Source organism: Dermacentor silvarum, chromosome 10, assembly GCF_013339745.2.
Source record: "Dermacentor silvarum isolate Dsil-2018 chromosome 10, BIME_Dsil_1.4, whole genome shotgun sequence".
NCBI lineage: Eukaryota > Metazoa > Arthropoda > Arachnida > Ixodida > Ixodidae > Dermacentor > Dermacentor silvarum.
This window is the reverse complement of record NC_051163.1, coordinates 66,065,565-66,084,335: the sequence shown is the minus strand read 5'-3', so window position 1 is coordinate 66,084,335 and position 18,771 is coordinate 66,065,565. Positions and strand designations below refer to the sequence as shown.

Genomic DNA, 18,771 nt, shown 5'->3' with positions numbered 1-18,771 from the left:
GGCAACTATATGACGCAATGATGATCAACAGACGAGCCAGTTGCTCAGGGACGTCAGCAGGTTTTTCTCTACTGTCATGTCCCCACTTCTTTTTTTCTAGGAATCTTTAGTGCCCCTCTGCTTTTAATGAATTACCACTTATAACGAAGTGTTGTTCCTGTCCCGGTGACTTTGTTTTAACGAGGACTTCCTGTAGTTCGTTCTGTCGTTCCCTTCCTAGCTGTTGAGCAAGTAAAAAGCGCGGTTGTCTCATCAGTGCCGACACTAGCCTGGTATTACTTATGCGACTTCAACCGATCATTTGTGATTAAAACAATTAGTAATCATAAATAAAGCATCAGTATGTGCCCAGCCCAAGCATATTGGTATACAAGTGCAAGGAGCCATAGAATCACATGCTGAAGTTACTGGAGGTAAATGTGGCACTGCGACCATTCTGTCACCATGGGAATAGGGAGTTGTGCATGGACTTTACTACGATTTGACATTAATTCACTGAGGAAGCATATTATGTCTTGTTTTATCGCTTTCTATAAAGAACTCATTTGGATACATTTTGGGAAATTAATAATTTATTTATTACCCTCATAATAATAATAATAATAATAATGTTATGGGCTAACTCACGACATTTCTTTAAGACCAGTTAAGGTCATGAAGAATTCATTTCTTTGCATAATTTTCATCCCATAGATGAATCATGACACTTTTGAGCACGTGTACAGCTAAATCTAGGTAATGTTTGGTAAGTAATGCCCGCCATTCATCATGATTTGCTATATCTTTACAAATACATTGTTTTTAATTTTCTGAAAAACAAATTAAGAGCTAAATTGGGTTGATTATTTTCAAAAAGAAATTACACTGGAAAATAAACATTGAGGATAGGTTTTTAAGAGTACGTAAGGTTATTGAAAACCAGGACGAAGTACTACAACATTTAGGTACATGTCTATGCTGGCGACCATTACCCTTTCTGAGCGGATAGCCATACGGGCAAAGCGTGCAGACCCTAGCATCAGGTGTCACTCCATTAGTTTTAGTACGAAACATTAATTCAGTACATAGACAGTAGCCCCACTGCACAGCCTAGGAGCCCCACTGACCACACCTGCGCTGTCCATGGAACTTTCGAAAGAGACTGCCAACCAGCCCAAGAAACACGTCTCTTCTGCTTTAAACAAGAAGAATTAGGGAAACTGTGGGACAAACATTTTTTAGTAACAACCAGATGAAGCCAATGGACAATGAAGCCAAGGAAACCACAGGGGAAATCACTTTGTTATTTTAAGTGACATGTATAATTGATAAGGAGAAGGGAATGAAAGTCGAAGAAAAAAACAACTTGCTGCCTATGATATCCGAAGCCACAACCTCTGCACGACATGTGTGATGCTCTGCCAATTGAGCTATGGTGGTGGCTGTTCCTCCGTCCACTTTTATGGGCATGCGTGTGTACTAGACCTAGCCTCGAGAGTGTTAGCTAGCTCCAATCACGGCCACAATGGCAGATGTGAAACATCCTTTCAACCGCAGGCTTCACGTAGCATGTGATCTCGGGAACAGGCACTAGTCAACAATCCCTTATGTGCTATCCTCAAGGCGTCAACGTTACCAATGTCGATATCTGCGCAAGACAATGAGGAAGAATGATCAAGGGAAACAAGAGTCTCAATTTTTTTTCTTTAGTAACTTGCAGTTTGTTTTCTGCTTTGTCATTGCATTTTTGAAATATGCTACCTGCCGTAGTGGCTATGACGTTCTGAGCCCAAGGCCGTGTGTTCGATTCTTGCCTGCCGCAGCTGCATTCCAATGGGGCTGGAATGCAGAAACGCTTATGTACCGTGCTTTGGGTGTACATTAAGGAATACCGAAGTGGTCGACATTAATCCGGTGTCTTCCACTACACTGTTTCTCATAATCCCAGTGCTGCTTTCGCACGTTAAACTGTATGAATCATCATCAGCATCATCATCTTCGTCAAGTTTGCTGCAGCAAGGCGACTGTGATCTGTGCAGGGCAAAGGGTTTGTGGTCCTCCATCCCAACAGCGTCCTCGCACTGCACGCGGAGGTGCTGCGTCTGGACGACATGGATGTCTTGATAGTGCCCAACTTCAGGAGTAACCTGCCCGTCAGCTCGAAGCACCAAGTGGTAGCATTCATGTAAGTCGACGAGCACCCCAAGCTTTGCCATTGTTCAAGGAGCCTCGGCAGTCCTCTCCTACACTTCAGGCTCGCACAGCCTTTCAGTGTATTTTTTTGGGGGGGCAATCCATTATCGTGAGGGTATATTTGATGCCCCAAAATGCCTTCCATAGCACCAGAAGGAATCTTGGAGATAAGTGCATCAGAGAAAAGGGTTAGAAGAAGTACAGCGAGGTTATGGCATGATTGGCATGGAATTGTGGGCTCTGTAAATACAGTAGCACTTAATACGTTTTTCAAGAGATCATGAGAATAGTGTCACGTAGTAGTGACGCTGAAGAAAACAGTCGTAAAACTGTGTACGACGAAACTGGTTGTTTATTGGGCGAACCTGTGCCCACAAAAGCAAGGTACACTCAAAGCACAATGATAGCGGCGAACACAGTCGGCGATCGTCGAAAATCTGATCAGCGGCGTAACGCGTCGGCTTTTATACCTGAGTCATCGAAGGTTCTAGCTAGATTAATCCCTGATGCCCGCGTGTCTTCCAGAAAGTTCTAGACAATTCGCGTCAGTCACACAATCAGATAACATAAGCGTCGGTGAAAACAGGCAAGGGAAAGAAGCATCGATAACGTTCTAGAAACCTCCGACACAGGCGCGTCCTGCGCCGAGCGATAACGTTTAACATGTGTTAGCCGGTGGAAAGCGGCCACCGGTGAAAGATAAACATGTATACGTGTCAATACCCTCCCCTTAAAAAGCATCGTCCCGATGCTACAAACAAATGTGAAAGCGAAAACAAAACCACGCGTAATAAAGAAGAAAAAACAAAAATAAAGTAACAAAGTACTCAAGTTCGTCAGCGGGCGTAGAAAGGCGTAAGACGCACCACGTGGATGACTTCGGGTCGTGCGCGGCGCCGCTGTGATTGCGAAATGCCGTCTGGCACGACCTCATAGTCCAGTGCGCCAATCCGTCGCATAATCTTGTAGGGTCCGAAATAGCGTCGTAGCAGTTTCTCGCTAAGTCCTCGCCGGCGTATCGGAGTCCAGACCCAAACACGGTCGCCGGGCTGGTACTCGACGTTGCGTCGTCGAAGATTGTAGTGCCGGCTGTCGGTCCTCTGCTGGTTCTTGATGCGCAAGCGGGCGAGCTGTCGACCTTCTTCGGCATGCTGCAAATAGGTGGAAATGTCGAGAGTTTCTTCGTCGGTGACGTCCGGTAGCATGGCGTCAAGTGTCTTTGCCGGGTTCCTTCCGTAGACCAGGTTGAACGGCGCCATGTGCGTCGTTTCTTGCATGGCCGTGTTGTATGCGAAGGTCACGTACGGAAGGATGGCATCCCACGTCTTGTGTTCGACGTCGACGTACATTGCCAGCATGTCCGCGATGGTCTTATTTAGGCGCTCGGTGAGGCCATTCGTCTGCGGGTGGTAGGTGGTGGTCCGGCGATGGCTTGTCTGGCTGTAGCGCAGGATGGCTTGAGTTAGTTCAGCCGTGAAGGCCGTGCCTCTGTTGGTGATGAGGACTTCTGGGGCACCGTGACGCCGGAGGATGTTCTCAACGAAGAATCGGGCTACCTCGGTGGCACTGCCTTTGTGCAAGGCTTTTGTTTCGGCGTAGCGGGTGAGGTAGTCCGTAGTTACGACGATCCATTTATTCCCGGACGTCGACGTCGGAAAAGGCCCCAGTAAGTCCATCCCGATCTGCTGGAACGGTCGGCGAGGTGGCTCGATCGGCTGTAGAAGTCCGGCTGGCCTTGTCGGCGGTGTTTTCCGTCGCTGACAGTCTCGGCATGTCCTTACGTAATGGGCGACGTCGGCAGAGAGGCGAGGCCAGTAGTGTTTTTCTTGTATCCTCGCGAGCGTGCGGGAAAAACCAAGGTGTCCAGCCGTTGGGTCGTCATGGAGAGCTTGCAGAACCTCTGGACGCAATGCTGAGGGTACCACGAGGAGGTAGTTGGCTCGGAGAGGCGAGAAGTTCTTCTTTAGAAGAATGTCGTTTTGCAAGAAAAACAACGCCAATCCTCGCCTGAACACCTTCGGCACAATGACGGTCTTGCCTTCCAGATAGTCTACAAGGCTCCTTAGTTCCGGGTCGGCTCGCTGTTGTTTGGCGAATTCGTCGGCACTGATGGGTCCCAAGAAAGTGTCGTCATCCTGATCGTCCTGTGGCGGTGGTTCGACGGGGGCGCGAGACAAGCAGTCGGCGTCAGAGTGCTTTCGCCCAGACTTGTAAATGACGGTGATGTCGAATGCTTGAAGTCTCAGACTCCATCGTGCGAGGCGACCTGAAGGATCCTTCAAGTTAACCAGCCAACACAAGGCGTGGTGGTCGCTCACAACTTTAAAGGGCCTGCCATAAAGGTAGGGGCGAAACTTTGATGTAGCCCAGATGATGGCGAGGCACTCCTTTTCTGTTGTGGAATAATTTGCTTCCGCCTTCGATAGCGACCGGCTAGCGTAACTTACAACCCTTTCTAGTCCGTCAGTCCTCTGCACAAGAACGGCGCCGAGTCCTACGCTGCTTGCGTCGGTGTGGACTTCGGTATCGGCGTTTTCGTCGAAATGCGCATGTATTGGCGGCGATTGCAGGCGTCGCTTCAGTTCTTCAAATGCTTCGACTTGCGGCGTCTCCCACTTGAACTCGACGTCGGCCTTCGTGAGATACGTCAGTGGCTCAGCGATCCGTGAAAAATTCTTGACGAAGCGCCTGTAATAGGCGCACAGTCCAAGAAATCTACGCACTGCCTTCTTGTCAGCGGGCGGAGGAAAGTTGGAGATGGCCGCAGTTTTCTGAGGGTCGGGGCGCACTCCAGACTTGTTGATTACGTGGCCCAAAAACAAGAGCTCCTCATATGCGAAGCGGCATTTTTCTGGCTTTAACGTGAGTCCGGAAGTTTTGATTGCTTGAAGAACTGTTTCAAGGCGCCGCAGGTGTTCTTCGAAGCTTGAGGCAAACACAACGACGTCGTCCAAATAGACGAGGCGAACCTGTGCCCACAAAAGCAAGGTACACTCAAAGCACAACGATAGCGGCGAACACAGTCGGCGATCGTCGAAAATCTGATCAGCGGCGAAACGCGTCGGCTTTTATACCTGAGTCATCGAAGGTTCTAGATTCCAGAAAGTTCTAGACAATTCGCGTCAGTCACACAATCAGATAACATAAGCGTCGGTGAAAACAGGCAACGGAAAGAAGCATCGATAACGTTCTAGAAACCTCCGACACAGGCACGTCCTGCGCCGAGCGATAACGTTTAACATGTGTTAGCCGGTGGAAAGCGGCCACCGGTGAAAGATAAACATGTATACGTGTCAATAGAATATAGTAGGCGAGAAATGTATACGCAGATACAGTTAAACCTCAATACATATAACGAAGTCACTGAGTCGGGGATATATTCAGGAGTGTTGCATGCATGTGCTTCGCCTGCTTATCTTTCCCCTCCATTGTCGCTGAAAGTTGTGTGCGAGCATAGTGTGACTTTGGCACGTTGCACTGGGCCTCTTGATAAGTGAATGTGCCACAAATACTGGCCAGCTTCATTTTCAATACCATGCTGAGTACACCAGTTCTCTCGCTTCACAGTTGCCACATGTGTCCTCAAGCGCAAGACAAACTGTCTCTAAAAGCACTTCAAATGCCTAGTGAAGCGTCCTGCTCTCCCGCAGATGTGTTATGTGGGCACGTACACCAAGCGACACACAGGAAAAACGCTTCTTATGATCAGAGATAATCATCAGCAAACTAGAAAGCAGTTCTCCTGTTGGCTTGTTGTCTGTGGTTCTTTTGTTGAGAGAAAGAGAAATGTTTATTGGATTCCGGCCTCCTGTCTGCCGCTACTGGTTGTTGGGGTGGTGTAAGACGTGACGAGGGTGAGGATGCAAAGTTAATGGCATCGTCTCTTGATTGTGGTTGATCTGCTGCTTTGTCGGGATTTTTTTTTTTTTTTCGTCTAGGCTATGCATCCTTGTGCGGTAAGTTTTTTCGGTTTCCTTGCTCTTAACTCGTAGGTCTTTGCTGGAAACGACCAAGCCTTACTTGCTGAACTGCTTGAGGGTGCAGTGTGTCCAGATGTTGTTGTTGGTCTCTTCTGCCATAGATTCCAGCATGACAATGTCAAGGTACGTGTTACTTACTGGCATTGCACTTTTGTTGATAAGTTTTATTCCTGAGTTCTTGATGCAAATCATGCTCTTACATTATAGTTTTACATATGAAAAAAAAAATTGCAGGACACTTCTTACTCTTAATGCACCTAATGCAGTCACTTCACTGAGGAACACGCATAGGTTGGTTTTCTTTGAGGACCCAGGCCCTGCAGTTCATTTGGAGGGGTAGAGAAGTCCTTGCTCTCTTAGGTGAGATATCTGTTAGTTTTGGATTCTGGAAGAAAGTATTAAAAGGCATGCAAAATTTTCTGTGCCTTTGATGTGTCCCTGCAGAAGCTTGTAATTTTCAAGTGTGTGTGTTTATTTTGTTTTTAGCTGTTTTTTTTAAATCTATTTGTGCTTTTTTTTTCTTGCTCACATGAAATTGCTGCATCATTGCAGACTTTTGTAGCTGAATTCTCCATGTTGCATAGAATGGTATCCTAGAAAGAGCATTGCGAAAGTAAGCTGGAATTCATTTTAAAGTGAGGCACAAACATAAAAAAAACTGTGTTTTGTCTGATGGAATGATGCATAGGCTTTCTTTCTTTCTTTTTTTTTTTCATATGTGAACCATTCTTCTTATTAGAGATTTGTCATAGCACAGTACTCCATTTTGTATGCCATTGTTATGCTAATCACGTGCCAGTGAATGAAACCAGCTTCCTCCGCCTAGAATGCAGCGTCGCTGACGAAAGGTTGCCCTGCCAGAAGTCGTGGCAATGTCATGCGACAGGAAACGGCTGATATCCGAAAAGCGGAAAGGAAGTTGTGACATCCTAAAGCACGGCTTGTTTTTTTTGTTTTTGTTTTTTTGTTTTTTTGCTTGCCTTATGCGTTTTATCAGTTCCACATTAACGAGTAACGGCAGGCCAGCACAGTCTGCGTTGTTCACATTGCATCGGCCTGCTGTGGGCTCATCTAGGAAAAGGCAGTTCTGACAGGCAGGTATTTAGAACAAAGAGTATTTTTTGCACTCTCACATGCAGCTGAAGCGTGTCTTCATTTGGTGACATTAGCATCCTGTCCTGATACTATCATTGTGTGTGTGTGTGTATGATTACTGTAGGCTTTTATGAAGTTGAAAGTTAGCGCTTTGCTTGTCTTTTTGCCTTCCTTTCGTGTAGTCCTGTCCGTTAGCACTGCTTCTTTTTCCAAGATTAATAGTCTCCAATTTGCTGAGTTAATGCCTTTGCTGTGAAGTGCCTGCACCATTGCCTGACCATACCGTCGCTCACAACATCTGCTCCACACACTGCGTGTAACTACTGCGAGATGTCTGCTGGCGTCTGCTTCTTGACGTGCAAAAAAAACCTAATTACACCAAAAACTTCGCATTCAGCTAGGAGAATGTACCAGAAGCAGCCGCCTCTTGCGTTACACCGCGCAATGAAAACTGCTCCTCTGGTACATTCACACCAGTGCAGATCTGTCGTGCTCGGACAAAAAGTGACATCTTTCTGGTGTCTTGAAAACTCAAATGCTTTCTAGCGGAACTATGTTGTGTCAGTGATGCTGCGGTTCAGGCACACATGGCATCCTGGTTCACTCACTGGCAGCAGATTGGCATGACATCGGCTTGCAAAACTTAGGGCTTTGCTATGACAAATTCCTTAATGAAAGGATGGTAAAACGTCTGGAACAACAGTCTATGCATCACTCTATCGAAAAATGTAAACAATTTTGTCTAATGCTTGTGCCTCGTTTAAGAATTGATCAGAACTTACTTTCTTGACAGCCCTCGTATAGTATTCACATTTGCCATGTCCCCGCACATAGTATTTGTGAAAAATTATATCCCCCAGAAGGAACCTGGCAATTGAAAAATTACCTTTACAAATGTTTCTAAAAGCACAAATATTGTTATTCAACAGTTGCATGCAGTTTATTGCATTTTATACAACCTATGCAACAAGGTAATCTCAATAAAAAGTTAGTGTACTGAAAAGCGTGTGCAAAACCAGCATGCAATTACACAAAACAAAGCAGTCTTTAAAGGCTGCACAAGAATGAGTTATGCTTTCAGGAAGAACAGAGGAATCAAACATTTCTGCATTCCTCATGCATTCAACTTGAGAAATCGGAGTTAAGCCCTAGTTCTCCTCCCTGAGATAGATTTTTAACAACGGGCTCGTTTTTACAGCAAATGCATTTCTCTGCCGATTTCGTAAGTTGATGGTACTGTAACCTATTTTACCCTTTCTCCCCGTTGCAAGGTTGGTCTTTGACGAATTTGTTGAAGTTACCTTTCCTGACCCGGACGAAGCTCTGCAACTTCTGCTTAAGGTCCTCACTGCACGAAGCCTTTATGAGAGACTGGTTGCCTACATGCTCGAAGGTACAGTCTATTTAAATTCTGTGTACCACATTGCAGTAGCTTCTACTGCATTAGCTGTGTAGTCACGAGCAATGTGAGAGGGGACACAGAATTTGTGTTTTTAAGCCACGGTTACTTGTGATCCGTGGATTCAAATATAACATAGGTGAACTGTAACGTGCACAAAAGGTGCAGGACAAAAGCAGAGTTAACAAACAAGGGTTGGCTCACAACTCAGTTAATTTGCCGATTTGCAAGTCGGCACTTGTTTGTTAACTGTGCCTGTGTCCTGCGTCTTTCATGCACGTTACAGATCAACAATGAATCATTACCAACTCGCTCAACTTTCAGTTCTGTCGGAATCTGACACGTTAATATTTGACAAGTAGCTTTCCTGTTAAACATTAGTATTATTGAACACTCCATGAGGGGCATATGTTTGTGTAGCCACTATGGCCTCCTGAAAGCAATTTGGTTGTTCTCTTTTATGTTGCTTGTGGAGGTATAGTTTAGGCTCGTCGTGACAGAGTACCATTGGAAACAAAAATGTGTATTGCAGCATACGTATCATAATCTTTACAAACTTTTGCTGTAAACTCGAGAACTCATCCGTTGGTTCGTTTTCTTGCTCGACGTGCGAGTTCATGACATATTTTAACGCATGCGAGAAAATCGTCACAAATTGTGGCTCTTCATTTGCAGAAACACTGTCTTCCGAGGAGAAAAAAGAGCCAAGCTCGAAGGTGAGGCACATGCAGAAGCAGTTGCGGAAGAGATATGACGCCGTGCTGAAGACGGAGATCGCCTACACGGTGAAGCGCCTTCTGCCTGCCGACGTGAAGCATCTCTATGCTGGTGCTCAAGGTAGGGAAGCTCGACGAGCAGCAGACAAACCCCACACATTGTGAAAGGACCTGGGGCTCTATTTCAGGACGATGATGTTGAAGCATATTGATTTCAGCTGTAGTAACGAAAATATATGTGGAAGAAAGAAGCCTGAAGAAGCACATAAGTCAACTCCCATCGATTTGACCTCAGTTAATTTGACTTGTCGCTTAATTAGAATGCAGTGAAAAGTCTCATTGAGAAGCCATACATTTCTGTGGAAGAAAAACTCATTTTGTTCGAAGTCGAAAGCATGCCGCTTCGGTTAATTCTGACCCCTTTGACCCGCACTGGCGCCCTCTCAGGTGCATAGCAGTTACTATAAGCTTGAAAACACAAGAGAAATACAGCAGACAATGGTTCTGTTTCCCTAGGCGTGAAGCTGTTTTATATAAATTTATTTTTATCCTTTAGTGGTCAATGCTCCTCCCACCTGTGAAGAAATTCGTTGTCACTTGTTTGTTGTGTCATGCTGAGTCAGTGTTAAACTCTTTCCCTACCATGGGGAAAATAGGTGTTTTTTGTATGTTACGGAAGATGTTTGTTTCTGAAGGAACTACTGCACTCAATATTTATTGTAATACATAAACAGAAAGCAAAATGAATGCGCTTTTCACACAAAGGTTTCATGAACGAGATGTGTGTCATAAAAAAGATATAAATTGTTAAAATCAAGATTGTGCAATAAAATTGAACAAAGTTTGTAAAGATACGCTTGTATCTACTAAGAAAAAAATTTTACGAAATTTATGAGATATACAAAATGCGTTGCCGCCTATTAGGCACTATCTCCGAAAAAATCAAAATTTTTCATTGAACAGGTATTCCGCTACAAAAATTGAACTGCAAGCACTATAGTTAGGCGTGGCGGGCTACGGCCGCCGATGTTCCGGGCTGGTTTGCGTCGTCGTCGCTTTCAGTTAAAGTCTGACAAAAAGTCAGCGTCCTCTGACTCACTGCTATTCAATGTATCGATAATATCAGCCGCAGAGGCAGTGGAATCGCGATATCTGCGATCTCCCAAAGCGCGTGCCATTTCCAGAGCCGTACATTTTTGCGTTCTGCTTTGACGATCGCGAAACTTCGGAGCGCATTTAAACATCACCGCCAGGCGGGAAAAAAGCGAACTGCTTAGAAAACAAAAGTATAGTTTCTCCTCATTAATGTCCGATGGCGCAGTGTGTCCTCGAGTGGCGCGGAAGGTCTCGAAAGTGGATGTTTCAAACCATCGATAGCGGGTGGCCAATTTTTCATTCTTCTTTGACGATCGCAAAACTTCGGAGCGCATTTAAAGATCACCGCCTTGCGGGAAAAATGTGAACTGCTTATAAAACTAAAATGTAGTTATCCTCCTTTACGTCCGATAGCGCAGTATGTCCTGTGAGCGGCGCGGAAGGTCTCGAAAGCGGCGTTTCAAACCATCGATAGAGCACTAGCGATGCCCAATGGGCGCGGTACGGAAAGAGTTATTTGCTCTTCGCCTCATGCTGGTTGAGTCGCACTTCAAGAGCAAAAAACAAAAAGACTGTACACACTACTTCAAGCAATATAAAAAAAGATATGAATTAGTTCATTTTTCTGCCGTTTGTTAATTGAACCTTCGAATAATTCGACCAAATCTTGTGCACCTGCAAGGATTGAAATAATGGGAGTCGACTGTACCTAAAGACGGCACAGTTTCTTCATTGCTTGGATAGGTACAGTTAAACCAGGGTACCAGGAGGCAAGGTACGGCTTTGTAGTTCCAGGTTGTGAGACTAGGAGACTACCCAGCACCTCCACCAAACTGTAAGGGGGTTTATTTAAAAGCAGGGGCTACGTAACAATAGCCTTGGCCCAAGAGCGTCGGTCGCTGTCTCGCGCTCTCAGGGCTGCCGGACGTTGTCGTCCTCTCTCAATAGTTCGTGGCCCTCTTCCCCACTACAATCTAAACATTTTAATCAGACAGAAAGATGTACAGTGGAACCCACTTATAGCATTACCAATTTTGACAATACTCAGATGTTACAATGAGTGGCCCTGGCACTGTGAACTTTTGTATGTATTCTATAGTAAAATAGACCGCTTACTACAATGTTCCCATGCCACAATGCTGGCTATAACAATTAAATCTGGCTACTGGTTGTCTGCGCCGAAAAAAAAAAAAAGGGAGCCTGAAATCCATGAGAAATAGAAATGTGATCCACTTCGCCACACCTGCCTTTGTGCCGCGCACCCCACCGTCTCCTTTCCACCCCTCCAATGTCAGCAAGAGGGGGGAAAAGAGATGGGAGAGGGGCGCACGAGGCTGGCGATGCAATGCGACGAAGGTGTAATGTGCTGGGTTCAAGGCACTAAGGCGAGAGTGGCGAATATTGAATATAACAAACAAAATTTTGCTTCAAATGCAATCTTCATTGTATAAATCAAGGTACGACTGAACTGTTTCTGGCAATGGACTTTTGTCTATTACAGCATATCTTGAATGTTTGCAAAATCAGCTCTGTTAGGGATGCAGTCCTCATTGGTATGGTCCTCAGCGGCAATCGTACGCTATACGTGACTGACAGCAACGCCGGAACTCTTCGTGCCTAATTGTGACCTCAAAGCCTTTATTCTTGCGTTAATCGCCGCGCGTAACACCGCGTTGGCGGCTAGCCGCGTGCCTTCATAAGTGCGTAATCGCGATCTATGATCGCGTCGATAACCAGCACAGTTTCGTCCGCAGCAGCGGTTGCGGGAAATAGTAGTTTCGTTTTGACGGTGCGCGCGTCGGCTGCGTGCCTTTCGCAGCTGCGTAGTCGCCATCCATGATCGCGTCGATAGCGACCGCGGTTTCGTGCGCACTTGTTGCAGCAAACGGTAGTTTCGTTTTGACTTGGTGAGTGCGTCGGCTATGGCGTCGGCCGCCTGCCTTCTGAACCGCAAGGTCGCCGACCATGATCTCGTCGATAACGGCCGCGGTTTTCTCCGCAGCGGTTGCGGTAAGCAGTAGTTTCGCTTTGACTCAGTGCAAAGCTGTCGAAGATGAAGAGCACCGGCTACATCGCGATGGGCGGGCAATTTGTTGGCGACCAGCTCACTGGCGAAAAAATAATCGGGATGTGCGCGCGGTAGTGAAAAGCGTGTTTCAGATGAAGACGCGCGCTGCGGCCGCGCTGCGATGGATGTCGCGAGGCCTTCGCCGCTGCTAGCTCAAATAAGTCATTGCTAGCTCAAATAAGTCATGAGATGACGAGAACTTCAGCTTCCGCACTGCTCTTATTCTTTCTAGGGTTTTACGTGCCAAAACCAGTTCTGACTGTGAGGTACGCCGTAGTGGAGGGCTCCGGATTAATTTTGACCACCTGCGGTTCTTTAACATGCACTACAACGCAAGCACGTACACGGGCAAAAGTTTTTGATGCCATCGACGCCGGCGCATATGTGCTGTTCAAGGCATAAGGCGGGTGGCGCTCTTGCAAAAGAAATAAATGCATTCATTCATAAATAAGCTACGATGAAAATGTTTCTGGATATGGAATTTGTAATTAAGCATTTCTTGGTCAAATTCGCTCTGGTATGGACAGTAGGTCAAAATGCCTGCTCTAATGCCATTTCTTGTCACAGCTGCTTCTGCTTTCCTAGTCCCGCATGCTAGTGAAACATTTAATAATTACACCGATGACTAAAATAGTGGTCTAACTTACAGCTAAGGCTCAAGTGTGTCGGCTACGAATGAATGGCCTTCAAATGAAGTCTCCAAATTAAGTCCCACGCACAGGGTATCACCCGTAAATGGTTCGCTACTCAAACACACCTAGCAGTGAGGCATCGCACCATGTTTTCTGTCTCACAAAGGTATAGCCAAACTTTATGATTCCAAAAAACCGCTCCTGCTTGTCTTCTGAAACTGATCATCGGGTGTAGTTGTATGCTGTGGATTCTGTGAAGGCTCATCGAAATGAAATTTTAGTTCAAGTACAGCTGCTATTGAGAACAAGGTTGTGGGCTCAAACCCTACACATCAATCAGTCAATCATCAAAATAAACCTGGAGCTCCCCCGTCTTCCACGGCATCTCATGACACACCGTGCAGTTTCTTAATCAATAAACCCCATAATTTGATTTAATTTAGTTAAAATGCAGTGTCACTGGTATGCAGTGAAAAAGGTCGGCGTTTTCAATTTAAACTGCGGTCAGGTAAGCCACTTCAGTATCTTTATAGTGCGTACTACCTGTGCGTATGCTGTCACTGTCAATCTGCACCAACCACAGTAGCTTGAAAGTAGTCTTCTTTATTGCAGCATTCCGTGCGCTTGCACAAGAAAATGAAGACAGCCTGTCTGAAGATCGCTTTAAAGTGAATCCAAGAAAAGGAGGAGTTTTCATCAGCGGCTACTTCACCTTTGGGTGGTACGATTCATACTACTTTCTTGGTTATGCTGATTGTTTTCAAACCTCCGTGTACTACTGAACTGGGTTTAGTAAAATGTTTTTGGGAATATACCATATTAGCAAGAATATAAAGGGGTAATTTGTTTTCTTTTTGTGAAATTGCCACCTTAAGAAAGTAGTTTGTGTTTTATTAGGAACCATGCTACAAATGTAACATGAGATTATTATGATTTTTTTTTCCTTTGGCCCATCGATACATGGTAAACTCAGCCACCATACAACTTGGCTGCGCTGGAAAAGCCAGCCTTTCAGCGCAATATCTTTTTTGTGAAGTTAGACAGCTTGAAACAGCACTTCGCGTTATATTTGGGATCATGCTACGAATATAACATGAGATTTGTATTTTTCCTCCTTTGACCCACTTGCACGCGGAGAGCTCAACCAATGTACAAATGAGCTGTGCAGAAAAGCCCGTACCTCAGGGTCGTAGAGAATGTAGATGCGTACGCACAGGAGAGGGTGCATGTCAGTCAAGAAGAGGGACTAAATGAACGGGAAATAATATGAGTATGCAGATTAGTCTGAGGGCACAGTCTGCTAGTTCTATGATGCATGCCTGCACAGCCATATTTGTATGAATGCTGTTGGTCTACTGCGTACACAATCTGGCTCTTTGGGACAGCACATCACAGTATCGCTTGAACTGTTATAGTTCTAGTTTGCATTATAATTACAATAACATTTTTTAGAGTGACATCTGGTATCTGCAGAGTAAGCATCAGGATAGTGTGCATCATAGACACCTGATATCGCCGGTCGCCATAGCAACCGCCAAAGCATACGTAGCTAAACACGGTCATCAGGAGCCCTGGCATGCAGAAACTGAAGTGCTTCGTGCAGAAGGAAAATGCGTAAGAAGAGTTAAAAAGAAAAGTGAATGATGAAGGGAACACTTGATGCCACAAATATCCTGCAAATCACGCTTGCTAATGCTGGATAGGTGTGGAAGTGGACAACCACTTCAGGAAAGCATTTCTGAACGTGTTTGGCACATTACGCAATGTCCGTGATTGCAAGGGGTTTGCAAGGCCTTGAAAATGAAATTTTGAGATTGATACCACTGCAAGCCCTGCAGTCATGCTTACTGTTCATAACTTCAGGAAAGCATTTCTGAACGTGTTTGGCACATTGCGCAATGTCCGTGATTGCAAGGGGTTTGCAAGGCCTTGAAAATGAAATTTTGAGATTGATACCACTGCAAGCCCTGCAGTTCATGCTTACTGGTCATAATACTGTGTATAGCTGTCACACATGTACGGAAGTTCAAATTGTGATCAGCACTGTTGAAGCACTTGGATCCTGTTTGACTACCCTTTATGACAGCCTTGAAGAAATCAGCATGCCTGAGGAGGCGCTCATGAACAAAACATGCAAGTGCCCCCTATGCGACACGGAGCTCCCGTTCGCAGTTATGGATGCTGTTCTTCACTTGGACTCTTGTGACAAGGACAACCTCATCACCAAAGGTATGACCAGCTGACTCTCGGCCATGCAGAAGTTAGCCGAGCAGCTTGGCTTCCTAGCACTCTGGGTAAACTTACTCGGCAGAGGCAGACCAGAACTGTGATGATGTTCTGAAATTATCCTTCTACATCAAGCAACCTACCTTTGTTCACATTTAAGCCTGTCTCCGCTGCACTCAGCACCGACTCTGTCCACCTTCTGTCCGTGCCTTGAAACAAGTTCCCATGCTTGTGATGCTCAAAACCCCCCATCTTCTTTTCTTAAAGAGCTTTGTCTTGTTGCTGACAGTAAAGAAGCGCTTTACAAAACCGACGCAGTGGCTCAGTTAGCTAAGGCGTTGCGCTGCTGGGCACGAGGTCACGGGATCGAATCCCGGCTGCAGGCGGCCGCATTTCGATAGAGGCGAAATGCAAAAACGCCCATGTGCTTGCGTTGTAGTGCACATTAAGGAACCCCAGGTGGTCAAAATTAATCCGGAGCCCTCCACTATGGCGTGCCTCATAATCAGAACTGGTTTTGGCACGTAAAACCCCAGAAAGAAGCACTTTACAAACCCTGCACCACACTTTGCTGTGCCGCAACACATGAGACAGTCGTAAATGAGCAATGAAATGAATGACACTAAGTGACATAGGCAGCTGATCACTAAAAGCAGCTGAGTTTGATGGGCATAATAAAGCACAGGATGCACTTACTAAACAGGGACAGAATATTAAAATGACTCTACACACATAGCGCACTAATGAGCCTTGCAAGCAGTCACTGCTACAAACGAAACAGTGACGCAGACATTTGTAGAAACACTGATAAAAGTGCACTAACCTAACCTAACTCACCCAACTAGCTGTTTTGACCAAATGTGTTTCTAATACATTGGGCTCTTTTGTCCATGTTTCTACAAATCCCCGTGTCACGGTTTCACTCATAGCAGTGGTGGCTGCTTGCAAAGCTTGTTTTGCACGCTATGTGTGTCTCATTGTCCTGAAATTTTGTCCGCATCGCATAAATACATCATATTCTCATTAAGCCGTTTGCTGTCTATGACATGTGACTGCTGGAAGTTGCCCATATCCCTCTAAGTATGAGATAGCATATCATGTTCAATCTGCAAGCCATGACAAAAGAGGCATGTGGACAGGCGAACTCTTTTGCCGTTGTTATATTTCATCTCCCATAGTTTTCTAATCCTGAAGCCTAGGTTTATTTTCGAAGTGATAGCGTAACATGTTGCTACATTCTGTATTAAGGGCAAACCGTGAGCTGCCTGGCAGGCTCTATCTACCTGTCACTCACAGCATATATTCAGTAAACGGCACTTATTGAGATATCTGCTTCAGTCACAAATTATAACGGACTGCCGATGAATCTGTCAAAGTTGCATAACTTTGATTCCAATGTGCTGCACACCCAAATAAGTCGAGGCAGTAGAATGATGCTTTGTACATTTTCTAATCAGTACTCACAATTACACAGTAATTACCTAAATGTTGAGTTAGTCGCACAGTCATTCATAGAACATTTTCTTTCTTCTTTATGAAGAGAAGTGACTGACCAAGATATTTATTGGCTGCAAGCATTATGAGAAAGGAAAAAAACTAATATTTTTCCATCATTAACGGAATGCAGCAATTCAAACATCCCATGAAACATGGTAGTGCCTTCATCAAAGTGGTCATGTGTAGATTCACCTTACACAGGGCTTCAATTAACCCGCAGTGCAATGTCGCAGGATCCTGTGGTGAAATTTATGGGGCACTTGCTGTACCAACTGAGCGGAGGGGGAGAGGAGGAAGCTAACAGTTGGCAACACAGGAAATTGACAACATTAAGAGAAGAAAGAATAGCTTTTTTTTTTTTTTCGTGCACCATTGTACAAAACAAAAACGAAAGCAAATCGCGTACTGAAATGTGTGCTCAGAGACTGAAGGGAATACAGCCGAGTGAGCCACAAGATGCAGTACAAGTGTGTTAACTTATCATTCACATAAGTAGAAAGCTTGTTGACTGGATTGCTAACCTGTACAAATGGAAGACTCTCTCATGGCATTCTTTCGAAGGGAATCAAACAGGGGAGCGTAAAGCATTAAAGTGACACCAAGGAGGGCGCTCAAGCTTGTTATTCAATTATGCTTCTGAAACAGCAAAACAGCCGCTGTTACGCTGAGAAGGGCCTTGGTAAAACGGTTAAGGCACAAAAACTAAAGGCAGGTGGCGACACCACTCTGAATTTCCCGCGCCATCTTGCCTTCATGGCACAGATTTTTACAGTATTTACTCGACTTTACTTAACTGTTCATCGGTGAAGAAATACTGCACTTTAAAGAAGTTCGGATAAGTTTTCCAGCACCAAAATGGCCCAAGTATGAGACAATACAATCTACAACGCCAGCATTGACGTACTAGGACTGAAGTTTCGGCACAAAAGGGAATCACTATAGAGGGAATGTTGGCATTCATTTTCTCCGCTAGGAACTAAGCCTTTTCCATGAAAGAATGAACATGAGTCTTTAAAGAATACTGATGCAAGACTGATTTAGTGTCCCTTCATCTGATCCTGAAGTGCCACATTATATTGAAAATTAATTATCTTTCCAGAATACATCCGCAGAAGTGCTTCTGCTTTTAAAAACAGTGAAGTTCTTAGCACCATGCATTGAAATTTGCCACTACTATAGTTTGTGTTGTTATGACCTCTGGGAGTCACCAAAACCAGACACCTGAAGTGCATCTCTTTGCCTTCGCAGATGCTGAAAGCTGCCCCCAGGCGGAAGAGGAGGTAGCAGGCGAGGAGAAGAATGATCCTTTGAAAAAGACCTACTTCTGCAAAGAGTGTAACAGGGAGCTGCGGCTGACGCTGCCGGAGATATTCCAGCACAGAAAGACGCACCAGTCTACGTAGCAAGGTATGATGTAACTCGCAAGTTTCCCGATTTAAAAAAAAAACTTTAATAGGGTGAAGGTTTGTTACAAGCCTTCACATGAGTGGCTTGGGAAGCATGAGGTGGTAAGTACTTCAGCAGCCTGAGCCGGGATAACGTAACAATTCTATTCCAATACGTTTTCTTTCCTTGCTTCATAAGTAGTCTGAACAGTGCTCCACCTACGTTATCATCTGGATCGGCCAGCCATGAGCGGCTGATGATAGGAAAGGAATAGAATCAAGTAAAAGGAAGCCTTACGTTATACCGGCCCTGCAGTTATCAAATGAGATTGCCCTGTTGCATGGGCAGTTGCAGAAGTCTGAGTATGCCGACTATAGTTGTATGAAAAAAGACTAAGTAGTGTCCAATGTTTCTCAAGACGGAGCGGTTTACAGTATGGTGTCTATTGAAGCAGTAAGCCGTTGTGCAATTATTTTGGCCAAGTTATCATGGCAGCCCCCGGGTC

General features: G+C 45.2%; 1 protein-coding gene across 1 annotated transcript in view; it reads left to right on the top strand.

Annotated features, from left to right (window-relative positions):
- LOC119465927 (probable ATP-dependent RNA helicase DHX34) overlaps positions 1-18,771 on the top strand; it is a 42,398-nt gene that overhangs the window by 20,164 nt on the left and 3,463 nt on the right. The window contains exons 11-17 of the mRNA XM_037726404.2: positions 2,019-2,164; positions 6,165-6,275; positions 8,519-8,640; positions 9,322-9,483; positions 13,770-13,878; positions 15,244-15,386; positions 18,129-18,287. Coding sequence (XP_037582332.1) covers positions 2,019-2,164; positions 6,165-6,275; positions 8,519-8,640; positions 9,322-9,483; positions 13,770-13,878; positions 15,244-15,386; positions 18,129-18,283 — 948 coding nt within the window. The 3' untranslated portion in view covers positions 18,284-18,287. The remainder of the gene's footprint in view (positions 1-2,018; positions 2,165-6,164; positions 6,276-8,518; positions 8,641-9,321; positions 9,484-13,769; positions 13,879-15,243; positions 15,387-18,128; positions 18,288-18,771) is intronic.